At 46.0% G+C, this 13233-nt stretch overlaps 1 protein-coding gene across 2 annotated transcripts in view; it reads left to right on the top strand.

Moving 5' to 3' along the window:
* LOC144594072 (AFG1-like ATPase) overlaps window positions 1-13233 on the top strand; it is a 108108-nt gene that overhangs the window by 51621 nt on the left and 43254 nt on the right. For both annotated transcript variants that reach the window (XM_078400258.1, XM_078400257.1), the window contains exon 7: window positions 1045-1103. In XM_078400258.1, the coding sequence (XP_078256384.1) occupies window positions 1045-1103 (59 nt within the window). The remainder of the gene's footprint in view (window positions 1-1044; window positions 1104-13233) is intronic.

A 13233-nucleotide genomic window follows, 5' to 3' on the forward strand; every position in this document is an offset into this window, starting at 1 on the left:
GCAAAGGGGAAGATACAGGGTACAGAATATAGTTCTCAGCATGGTAGCGCATCAGTTCCACAGAAGTCTAATATCCACAGAGGTGAATTGGACAGTGCCCTAACTTATGCAAGGACCGTTCAGAAGCCAGATAATTGCCTTGGATGGGGTAGATTTGGAGAGGATATTTCCACTCGTGGGAGAGTCTCGGACAAGAGGTCATAGCCTCAGAATAAAAGGACGTTCTTTTCCTAAGGCGATGAGTAGGAATTTCTTTAGTCAGAGGTGGTGAATCTGTGGACTTCATTGCCACAGAAGGCTGTGGAGGCCAAGTCATTGGATATTTTTAAAGCAGATTCTTGATGAGTACGGGTGTCAAGGGTTATGGGGAGAAGGCAGGAGAATGGGGTTGAGAGGGAAAGAAAGATCAGCCATGATTGAATGGTGGAGTAGACTTGATGGGCTGAATGGCCTAATTCTGCTCCTATCACATGAACCCAGGGGAAGAGGCTGTTCCTGAGTCTGATGAGGAGTCTGAGTGCGATGAGGAAAAACTTTTTCACCCAGAGAGTTGTGAATCTGTGGAATTCTCTGCCTCGGAAGGCAGTGGAGGCCAATTCTCTGGATGCTTTCAAGAGAGAGCTAGATAGAGCTCTTAAGGATAGCGGAGTCGGGGGTTATGGGGAGAAGGATGGAACGGGGTACTGATTGAGAATGATCAGCCATGATCACATTGAATGGTGGTGCTGGCTCGAAGGGCCGAATGGCCTAACTCCTGCACCTATTGTTTATTGTCTATTGATGTGGCCAGCCCCCAGTTAGATCCCCCCAAAAAATAAGAGTGTCTGCAAACTGGCCGGAGTTGTTCACTCTGGTGTGCTTCCTAACTATGGCAGATCACGATTAAGAACCTTCTGTATTGCATGAGCAGGAATCGATTTTGTGCCTTTGCGTCCTGCTTATTACCCGCTATTGTTGGGTGCTTGCACTCACCAAAATTGAAAGGAGAGGCTATTACCAAGCTAAGTCGCAAAACTAATAACCAATTTTCTCTTTCACTTTCAGACCTCTATAAAAACGGTCTTCAGAGGGCTAACTTTGTGCCCTTCATTGCTGTCCTGAAGGTAAAGATTGTCACGTTTTGATGTTCACTGACTGCCGTATTGATCAGGGTTTATGTAGTTTCCTTTGATCTTGCCTTCGAGGTGAATGGTACTAATAATTACCACGATTGCTGCTAATGGAATCGCTGTTCGAAAAGCCAGCCTAACAATGACAGGTCCTTAGATTTCTTGAGGAGGTACACAGCGACGTGATAGCCTGCTTTCTTTAAACTTGACTGCCACAGGCGAGTTCTATTTTTAAAAGAAAGCTTGGGTAGCAGATGATATATTTGTGAAAAAAACTGGCATTTGTAACGTAGGGGACGGGATATCATCTGTGTAATGTTTCCATCGTAGGGTTGCATTTAAATAGAAGCTTGTTTCTGTACAGTGTCAGAAGGAACTGCAGATGCTGGTTTAAACAAAAGATAGGCACAAAAAGCTGGAGTATCCTTCGAGCCAGCACCGCCATTCAATGTGATCATGGCTGATCATTCTCAATCAGTACCCCGTTCCTGCCTTCTCCCCCCTGACTCCGCTATCCTTAAGAGCTCTATCTAGCTCTCTCTTGAATGCATTCAGAGAATTGGCCTCCACTGCCTTCTGAGGCGGAGAATTCTACAGATTCACAACTCTCTGACTGAAAAAGATTTTCCTCATCTCAGTTCTAAATGGCCTACCCCTTATTCGTAAACTGTGGCCCCTTGTTCTGGACTCCCCCAACATTGGGGACATGTTTCCTGCCTCTAACGTGTCCAACCCCTTAATAATCTTATACGTTTCGATAAGATCCCCTTTCATCCTTCTAAATTCCAGTGTATACAAGCCTAGTCGCTCCAGTCTTTCAACATCGAGCAGTATCTCTGGAGAGAAGGAATAGGTGAGGTTTTGGCTTTTGAGGAAGGGTCTCGAGCAGGAACATCACATTCCTTTTCTCCAGAGATACTGCCTGACCCGCTGAGGTACTTCAGCACTTCAAGGTTTTCAAGGTGAGTTTATTGTCACATGTACCAATTAAGGTACAGTGAAATTCAGATTGCCATACAGTCAAACCAATAAAGAGCAACAAGACACCCAAATACATTGGAATTTAGGAGGATGAGAGGGGATCTTATCGAAAGGTATAAGATTATTAAGGGGTTGGACACGTTGGAGGCAGGAAACATGTTCCCAATGTTGGGGGAGTCCAGAACCAGGAGCCACAGTTTAAGAATAAGGGGTAGGCCATTTAGAACTGAGATGAGGAAAATATTTTTCAGTCAGAGAGTTGTGAATCTGTGGAATTCTCTGCCTCAGAAGGCAGTGGATCCAAGAGAGAGCTAGATAGAGCTCTTAAGGATAGCGGAGTCAGGGGGTACGGGGAGAAGACAGGAACGGGGTACTGTAAAATGGGGGGGTGGGAGGGAACGGGAACCGAACGGAGACCCGACCTTTGTTTCTGTGTCGTGTCTCCGTTCCCGTTGCGGCCTACCACCGGCCATGCACCTGGGACCACCTGGGGCTCTGGTTCGCAGAGCCCACGGCCCGGACTCACCACCTGCGGCGCTGGCTGCCTGCGGATGCTGCGGGAACGGCTGCGACTCGTCTCTGGAGGCTCCGGCGTGGGCCGCGTGGACGTCGGAAGCCCGCAGGCCCCTGGATGGGGGCCGACATCGGGAGCTCCGGCAGCGGCAGAGGCAACGTGTTCACCCACCCCGAATCACGGGGCTTGGGTCGGCCCGCCACGGACCTTTCACCATCCGGCGGGGGCTGGAATAGGCCGTGGACCTTTCACCGTCCAGCGGGGGCTTCAATATCGGGAGCCCCGACCGCCCCGACGTGGCAACTCCAACAGCCTGACCGCGGGACAAGACGGCAGGGAAGAGAAAAAGACATTCTGGCCTTCCATCACAGTGAGGAGGGGACTGGAGGAGACTCACTGTGATGGATGTTTCTTTTTGTTTGGTGTTAGTTGTGATTGTATGTGTTATTGCATTTTTATTGATTAATCTTATTGGTCTTATTGTTCAACTGCGGGTAATGTTTCATTTTACTACACATTTATGTGTATGTAACAAATAAACGACTATTGACTATTGATATTGATATTGATTGAGAGTGATCAGCCATGATCACATTGAATGGCGGTGCTGGCTCGAAGGGCCGAATGGCCTAGTCCTGCACCTATTGTCTATTGTCTACCTGAAACGTCGCCCATTCCTTCTCTCCCGTGATGCTGCCTGACCCGCTGAGTTACTCCAGCATTATATGTTTACCTTAGGTTTGTAGGTTAATTGGCTTTGTAAAAAAAATTGGAAATTGTCCCCAGTGTGTGTGTAGGATAGTGCTAGTATACGGGGTGATCGCTGGTCGGCGTGGACTGGGTAGGCAAAGGGCCTGTTTCCCTGCTGTATTTCCAAACAAAATTGAACTAAATAAATGACATAATTTAAAAGACATTTGGACAGGTGCGGATTAAGTGGGTCGATGGGCCTGTTCTCACATAACTTCTCTAAAGTCCCTCAGTCCATTGAGATATGCTGCCTGACCCGCTGAGTTACTCCTGCACTCTTCTTTTGTCAACCAGCATCTGCAGTTCCTTATTTCTACATTGAAAATGTCCGTTCTTTTAAGTAGGGATTGATTAGACAATAGACAATAGGTGCAGGAGGAGGCCATTCGGCCCTTCGAGCCAGCACCGCCATTCAATGTGATCACGGCTGATCATTCTCAATCAGTACCCCGTTCCTGCTTTCTCCCCATACCCCCTGACTCCGCTATCCTTAAGAGCTCTATCTAACTCTCTCTTGAATGCATTCAGAGAATTGGCCTCCACTGCCTTCTGAGGCAGAGAATTCCACAGATTCACAACTCTCTGACTGAAAAAGTTTTTCCTCATCTCCGTTTTAAATGGCCTGCCCCTTATTCTTAAACTGTGGCCCCTGGTTCTGGACTCCCCCAACATTGGGAACATGTTTCCTGCCTCTAACGTGTCCAACCCCTTAATAATCTTATACATTTCGATAAGATCCCCTCTCATCACCATTAGATTGGTGAGTTTAGGATGATTACCACAGACGTAGGCTTACCTCCTGTTCTGTCCTTGTTCTTGTTAAGGCATAATGTTCACACTTACCTTGAACCAGTGTATTGTGAAGAGGAATTGTATTTTGATGTTTATTTTCGTTGAAAGGACAGTTTATTTTAATTTTGTTTAGTTCTTTATTGTCACGTGTACCAAAGTGTCCCTGGATCTGGAGGTGTGCGTTTTCACACTTCTGTACCTCTTGCCTGATGGGAGAGGGGAGAAGATACTGTCTGTACGGAGTTTGTACCTTTTCCCGTGACCTGCGTGGGTTTTCTCCGAGATCTTCGGTTTCCTCCAAAGACGTACAGGTTTGTAGGTTAATTGGCTTGGTGCATGTAAAAATTGTCCCTGGTGGGTATAGGATAGTGTTACTGTGCGGGGATCGCTGGCCGGCGCGGACTCAGTGGGCCGAAGGGGCCAGTTTCTGCGCCATATATCTAAACTAAACTAAACCAGCGTACATTCTCGTCGACCTTTTGTCTACGCATCAGTCCATATGACCAAGGTTCGTCTGAAGAAGGGCTCTAAACCAAAACATCATCCAACGGATCTGGCTATCAGCGATAAATCTGGTACTAAAGTAACTTTCACCGTGACAGTTCTATTCATGAATCATGCTCCAAATCTGAAACGATAAAGAAATCACAACCATTCAGTTCTGCAAAACCAAACTGAGCCACAAATGTTCCACTGTTAGCGTTAGTGATAAAACTAACCAGCAAAAAATCAGGAAACTTTAGTGTTCCTAATTTTATCTGTGAAAGAGTCATATTGTCATGCTGCACAGAAACTGGCCTTTTCGCTCACAAGTTCATAAGTCATAGGAGCAGAATGAGGCCATTCAGTCTACTCCACCATTCAATCGTGGCTGATCTATCTTTCCCCCTCAACCCCATTCTCCTGCCTTCTCCTCATAAACTTTGACACCCATACTAATCGAGAATCTGTCAATCTCCATCTTACAAATATCATAGAAACATAGAAAACACAGGAAAATAGGTGCAGGAGTAGGCCATTTGGCCCTTCAAGCCAGCACTGCCATTCAATATGATCATGGCTGATCATCTAAAATCAGTACCCCGTTCCTGCTTTTTCCCCATATCCCTTGATTCCTTTAGCCCCAAGAGCTAAAGATTGGCCTCCACAGTGTCTGTGGCAATGAATTCCACAGAATCACCACCCTCTGACTAAAGAAATCCCTCCTCATCTTTCTAACGGTACGACCTTTTATTCTGAGGCTGTGGCCTCTGGTCCTAGATTCGTCCACAAGTAGAAACATCCTCTCCACATTCACTCTATCCAGGCCTTTCACTATTCACCCAACCTGCCCAAACCGACCAAGTTGCCCCATCTGTATTGGTCCTACCCTACCCCTGTTTTGCCCATAGAAACAATGTCTAGCTCAGAGGGACTGTTTCAAAATGTTTTTGCACAAATAAAATCCCTACCATCCTAGCAACCTTTCCCCAGACACATCCACAAGGGTGGCGCAGCGGTAGAGTTACTGCCTTACAGCGAATGCAGCTCCGGAGACTCAGGTTCGATCCTGACTACGGGCGCCGTCTGTACGGAGTTTGTACGTTCTCCCCGTGACCTGCGTGGGTTTTCTCCGAAATCTTCGGTTTCCTCCCACACTCCAAAGACGTACAGGTGTGTAGGTTATTATTGGCTTGGTAAATGTAAAAATTGTCCCTAGTGGGTGTAGGATAGTGTTAATTTCATTTCATTTTCATTTCATTTCATTTTACTTTATTTCGAACATGTTAAAAGACATCAATTAAAAAACAAAATAAACAAAAAAACAGAAGAAATACAAGGAATTTCATCCATTACTTAACATGTGTGAAAAGGAGGAGGAAGAAGTGTGAACTTATTTAATCCTACCCCCATTCCCTGATCAATATTTATCAAGTATCAGATATTAATACAAAAATACTCATACACCTTTATATGTTCATTAATGTGTGGGGATCACTGGTCGGCGCGGACCCGGTGGGCCGAAGGGCCTGTTTCCACGCTGCATCTCTAAAACTAAAAATTTAAAAACTAAAAAAACGCTCACTTCTTCCCCAAGCCGCCCATCAAATGCAGCAGTCCTATCTGTTTTAACCGAGTAAATGATTGCGTGGCACAGTGGCGCGGCTAGTCGAGCCGCTGCCTCACAGCACCAGAGTTCAATCCTGACCTCAGGTGCTGTCTGTGTGGAGTTTGCATGTTATCCCAATGGGTTTCTCCCTTGGGTTTCCTCTTGGTGCTCTGGTTTCTATCCACATCCCTAAGACGTGCTGGTTTGTAGGACGATTGGCCTCTGTAAATTATCCCTTGTATGTAGGATAGAACTAGTGTGCGGGTGATCTCTGGTCGACGTGGGCCGGAGAGCCTGTTTTCGTGCTGTACGTGATGAGGAAAAACCTTTTCACCCAGGGAGTTGCGAATCTGTGGAATTCTCTGCCACAGAAGGTGGTGGAGGCCAATTCACTGGACGTTTTCAAGAGAGAGTTAGATTCAGCTCTTCGGGCTAACGGAATCAAGGGATATGGGGAAAAAGCGGGAACGGGGTACTGATTTTGGATGAACAGCCATGATCATATTGAATGGCGGTGCTGGCTCGAAGGGCCGATTGGCCTACTCCTGCACCTATTGTCTATGTTTCTATGTATCTTTAAGTGAAACTAAACGAAACTGTGAGTCTTATGATAAGATAGCTATAGTTTCTTTGATATCAATGGTTCGATGGTTCTTTATTGTCACGTGTGCATACATGCAGTGAAATTGTTTTTTTGTATACAGTTCAGTAAAGTATTGCCACATCTAAGCACAATGTCCGATTAGTACTCTATCCAGGCCTATCACAAGTTTCAATGAGTTCCACCCTCATCCTTCTAAACTCCAGCGAGTACAGGCCCAGTGCCGACAAACGCTCATCGTATGTTAACCCACTCATTCCTGGATCATTCTCATAAAACCCCTCTCGACCCTCTCTAGCAGCAGCACATCACTCCTCGGATATGTTTGTTAATGCACAGATATCTTGGTCAAATGTGACAGAGATGATTTCATTGCGGCTGAGGTTTTAATTTTGTAAAAGGGCAGTGTTAATAGGCGTGATGAGTCAAGTCAAGTTTATTTGTCACATACACATACACGATGTGCAGTGAAATGAAAGTGGCAATGCCTGCGGATTGTGCAATTTTTTTTTTTACAATTACAGCATATAAATTAAAATTAATACAGAAAAAAAAAATGTAGTCCCTGGAGTTATGATAGTTAACAGTCCTGATGGCCTGTGGGAAGAAACTCCATCTCATTCTCTCCGTTTTCACAGCGTGACAGCGGAGGCGCTTGCCTGACCGTAGCAGCTGGAACAGTCCGTTACTGGGGTGGCAGGGGTCCCTCATGATCTTACTTGCTCTGGATCTGCACCTCCTGATGTATAAGTCCTGCAGGGGTGCGTTCTGCCGAACGAACTACTCTCTGCAGGGCCATCCTGTCCTGGGCAGAGCTGTTCCCAAACCAGACTGTGATGTTGCCGGACAGGATGCTCTCTACAGCCCCAGAGTAGAAGCACTGAAGGATCCTCAGAGACACTCTGAATTTCCTCAGCTGTCTGAGGTGGTAAAGGCGCTGCCTTGCCTTACCCACCAGTGCGGCAATGTGTGTTGACCATGTCAGATCCTCTTTGATGTGGACTCCCAGGTATTTAAAGCTGCTCACCCTATCCACAGTAGACCCATTTATTTCCAGTGGCGTGTACGTCCTTGGGTGTTGAGCCCTTCTAAAGTCCACAATCAGAGTTGTTTTGTGCTGAGGTGTTAAAGTTTTTAGTCTGCTTCCTCTTTGTTCCCTCTCATGTACTGGGTTAATCTGTCTTGGGTTTTAAAAAAATGCTGGAGCAACTCAGCAGCCAGGCTGCATCTCTGGATTGAAGGAGTGGGTGACGTTTCGGGTCGAGACCCATCTTCAGACGGGTCTGAACGGGTCTGAGCATCTCGACCCGAAATGTCACCCATTCCTTCTCTCCAGAGATGCTGCCTGTCCCGCTGAGTTACTCCAGCATTTTGTGTCTATCTTCGGTTTAAACATCTGCAGTTCCTTCCTTCACTCTGTTCCCTGCCAAACGTCTTTCCAATAGCGAGTAGCACTGTTGCTCAGTCGGCCTGGACCTACCTGATCTCCCGAACACTTGCCAAACACTTCAGCTCCCCCTCCCATTCCCACACTGACCTTTCTGTTCTGGGCTTCCTCCATTGTCACAGTGAGGCCCAGCGCAAATTGGAGGAACAGCACCTCATATTTCGCTTGGGCAGCTTTCAACCCAAGTGGTATGAATATTCTCTAACTTCAAATAACCCTTGCATTCCTCTCTCTACATCCCTCCCCCCACCCAATTCGTACCAGCTTCAAATAGGTGCAGGAGGAGGCCATTCGGCCCTTCGAGCCAGCACCGCCATTCAATGTGATCATGGCTGATCATTCTCAATCAGTATCCCGTTCCTGCCTTCTCCCCATACCCCCTGACTCCGCTATCCTTAAGAGCTCTATCTAGCTCTCTCTTGAATGCATTCAGAGAATTGGCCTCCACTGCCTTCTGAGGCAGAGAATTCCACAGATTCACAACTCTCTGACTGAAAAAGTTTTTCCTCATCTCGGTTCTAAATGGCCTACCCCTTATTCTTAAACCGTGGCCCCTGGTTCTGGACTCCCCCAACATTGGGAACATGTTTCCTGCCTCTAACGTGTCCAACCCCTTAATAATCTTATACGTTTCGATAAGATCCCCTCTCATCCTTCTAAATTCCAGTGTATACAAGCCTAGTCGCTCCAGTCTTTCATCAACGAGCCCACAGCTAACAATGGCCTGTTTCCTTTATCATCGTTGCTTTTTCGCCTATCTTTCATTCATTTGTCCTATATATCTCTACATCACCGTCTATGTCTCCCGTTTCCCTTTGGCCTGTCTTGGCCAGTCTGAAGAAGGGTCTCGACCCGAAATATCGCCTGTTCCTTCTCTCCAGAGATGCTGCCTGGCCCGCTGGAGTTACTCCAGCTTTCTGAGTCTACCTTCGGTTTAAACCCAGCATCTGCAGCTCCTTCCGACACCATGAACAATCAATCTTGGAGTTGTCGGCGTGGAAGCTCAAATTGAGTTGTCAGACTGCAGCCTAAAAGGAGGTTGACACTACAACAGCTCTTTATGAGCTACAATGACCCGCCGACCAACCTGTGAGGTCAGTCTGGTGACCTCTGTGTGACTGTCACCTAGGTTGAGTAGTGGGGTTAATCCTTTGCCAATGTATTTGCTTCTCAATTGACTTCACAGCGCAGTCTTCTCACCGATGTCAATTTAATTCCCAGCTATTTATCATTTGACGCCGGTCGCTAAATCTTTTGCCGCCAACTTTTTTGCCTCGGCTTTCATTCGGGGTGGGGAGATCCATCCTTTTCGCTTCTCTTCAAGAGTTGTGAAGTTTATTTGCCATCCCTGGTTTGGTTTACTTGGTTTTAGTTTTGATTTTGTCGTCATGTGCGCAGAGGTACAGTGAAAGGCTTTTCTTTGCGCGCTAGCTAAACCAGTCGGCAGAAAGACAATCGAGCCATGCACAGCGCGTGGATCGTTGATACGGGAATAACGTTTAGTGCAAGGTAAAGCCAGCCAAGTCCGATCATCCAAAATCCAGCAATTAGATTTATGTCCACAAAATGCTGGAGTAACTCAGCAGGTCAGGCAGCATCTCGGGAGAGAAGGAATAGTGACGTTTTGGGTCGAGACCCTTCTGAAGGGTCGATTTATTCACAAAATGCTGGAGTAACTCAGCAGGTCAGGCAGCATCTCGGGAGAGAAGGAATGGGTGACGTTTCGGGTCGAAACGTCACCCATTCCTTCTCTCCCGAGATGCTGCCTGACCTGCTGAGTTACTCCAGCATTTTGTGAATAAATCGATTTGTGCCAGCATCTGCAGTTATTTTCTTATACAATTAGATTGATGTCAATTGGCTATTGTTTAAGACCTCCAATGGACCATTGCTTTGCCGTGTCGAACTCTAGTTTGAGGCATCACTGGCCCACGGTGAAACAAATAAATTTCTCTCTCTTTCTGGTGCACTGATGTAATGCTGAATCTAGGGTCATTCCCCCCCCCCTCTCTGTTTTAATCCCAGGGCAATTAGTATAGTCATTGGGATTTTTAAATTCTTTGTCACCGTCCACCTTGGAGGTCTGCAGGGAAGAACCCTAATCCAATAAACGTCTCATTTAGATCATGAAAAGAAATGAGGAGGGGGTGCCCGCAAAGGAGAGGTCGTTTCTGCTGCCACAAAGCAGCAACACTGTGGGGAACTGTCAAATTAGCCAGGGGGCCCCCCGATATTTAACATGCATTTTCTGTTGAGGCCAAATAATAGAATAATTATTTAATGCAGGTAGAAACCTTTATCGCAGGCCATAGAAGAAAATAATAATTGTCCTCCAAAGAACTTGCCATTATGTTAGCTGTCTTTGCGAAAGGCAGAGGGGGGGGGGGGGGGGGGAGGGTGTGAGAAATGCCAGTGGTAAATAGCTTCGGCTGAAGTTGGTCGGAGAAAAAGGAATTGATAATTAGATGTAATTAGGGTGTATGAATCCTTGCCTTCGGTTTTGGGAATGAATAAATTTGGAAAGAAAAAAAAACCCCCCTTGTGATGAAAATGCTTTGATGTAAGAAGAGTAGATTTGGCATGGCAGTATAAAGGCAGTGTTTTATACTTTTTGCATAATAGATGTAACACAGAAATGGTGAATGGACTACAACCCCCGTCCTATTTTCTTTAGACCAAGTGCTTTGAGGTCGGTCGATTCCTTTCAGACGAGAAGCATCAGGAGTTTTCAGCTGTTGGTAATGAGGGGTAGATCTCAACACGCCTGAAGGACTTAGTTATCTCCAGTTTCTCCCCTCTGCATCGAACAATAACAGAGCGACAAAAAAGAAAATTGAACTCTCATCTCAAAAGTGATTCAGGCAACAAGTTAGAGTCTGTAGGTGGGAAGAGTGTTTTTAACTTGACTTTCTACAAAAAAAACCAAGTGGTGTCTTGCATGCAGCAATGCGATATGTGAGAAAAGTTTCGTTTAGTTTACTGTCCCCTGCAGTGTAAAACTTTTATTGCTGCGTGCTATCCACGTCAGTGGAAAGACGAAACATGATTACAATCAAGCCATCTAGAGTGCACGAATAAAGGGAATAACGTAATAAAGGGAATAAGCTTCTTGTTTGCGAGCTAACCAATTTGCCTGCTAAATTGGGGGGGCACGGTGGCGCAGCGGTAGAGTTGCTGCCTTGCAGCGCTTACAGCGCCGGAGACCCGGGTTCAATCCCGACTACAGATGCCGTAGGTAGTAGGTAGTTTGTACGTTCTCCCCGTGACCGCGTGGGTTTTCTCCGAGATCATCCTACCACGCTCCAGAGATGTACCGGTCTGTAGGTTAATTGGCTTTGGTATAAATGTAAATTGTCCCTAATGTGTGTAGGATAGTGTACGTGTGCGGGGATCGCTGGTCGGTGCGGACTCGGTGGCCCGAAGAACCTCTCTCCGCTCTGTGTCTCTAAACTAAACTAAACTAAACCAGTCAGCGGAAAGACTGTACATGATTCCAATCGAGCCGTCCACAGTGTGCAAATACAGTATAAAGGGAATAGCAAAGAGTGCAAGGTAAAGTCAGAAACTATTCATTCATTGCCTGCTTTTGCTAATATATTGCTGCTGCGTTCGTTCATGTTCTGCCTTCTGAGAAGGAGTAATAAAGGTTTTGTGACAGCAACATTTTGATGGAAATTATAGTAGATAATTATAATAAACATATAATAGATAATATGTCACAACTTGCTTAGCCATTTCTAAATATTACAATTTGGTTGTGTTGCTAATCTTGAAACATCATGTTTTTGTATTGGTCCATTACATCCTATGACTTTTTTTCATTTGCTTTTGAGCACTACAATAGAGTTGCTGCCTCACAGCGCCAGAGACCCGGGTTCCATCCTGACTACGGGTGCTGTCTGTACGGAGTTTGTACGTTCTCCCCGTGACCTGCGTGGGTTTTCTCCGGTTTCCTCCCACATTCCAAAGATGATGATGGACTTTATTTTGCACCGGACGTTATTCCCTTTATCCTGCATCTGTTTACTGTGGACGAATTGATTGGGATCGCCTATTGTCTTTCCGCTGGCTGGACAGAAGGCAACGTAAAAACATTTCATCCTACCTCGTAGTGTAAGAAAATAACTGCAGATGCTAGTACAAATCGAAGGTATTTATTCACAAAATGCTGGAGTAACTCAGCAGGTCAGGCAGCATCTCAGGAGAGAAGGAATGGGTGACATTTCGGGTCGAAACGTCTGAAGAAGGGTCTCGACCCGAAACATCGCCCATTCCTTCTCTCCTGAGATGCTGCCTGACCTGCTGAGTTACTCCAGCATTTTGTGAATAAATTTCATTATACCTCGGTACATGTGACAATAAACTAAGTAAAGTAAACTCAAACTAAACTAAAATACCTTTTTCCACAGAGTGGAAATGTCAAAGACTGGAGTGCAGGGCTTTATAGTGAGAGGGGATGTGTACACTAACACTATCCTACGCACACTAGGGACAATTTACAATTATACAAAGGCAATTAACCGACAAACCTGTACATCTTTAGAGTGTGGGAGGAAACCGGAGCACCCGGAGAAAACCCATGCAGGTCACGGGGAGAACGTACAAACTCCGTACAGACAGCACCCGTAGTCAGGATGGAACCCGGGTCTCTGGCGCTGTGAGGCAGCAACTCTACCGCCGTGCCACCCTCTTGTGGTGTTCAAACGCAAACAAAAAAAATCATAGGTTGTAATGGACCAATACAAACAAAACCTTATTGAATAGAGTGTTAAATTTAGCATTTTTCAACCACATTGCTGATCCTTTAGCAATAACTATTTGACCTTGGCAGTGTGTTTGAGAAATGGCATCGTGCTCCTTTTTTTAAGTTTAGAGATACAGCACGGAAACCGGCCCTTCGGCCCACCGAGTCTGCACTGACCAGCGAACTCCGCGCATTAACACCGTCCC

This window comes from Rhinoraja longicauda, chromosome 5, assembly GCF_053455715.1.
Source record: "Rhinoraja longicauda isolate Sanriku21f chromosome 5, sRhiLon1.1, whole genome shotgun sequence".
NCBI classification, from domain to species: Eukaryota; Metazoa; Chordata; class Chondrichthyes; order Rajiformes; family Arhynchobatidae; genus Rhinoraja; species Rhinoraja longicauda.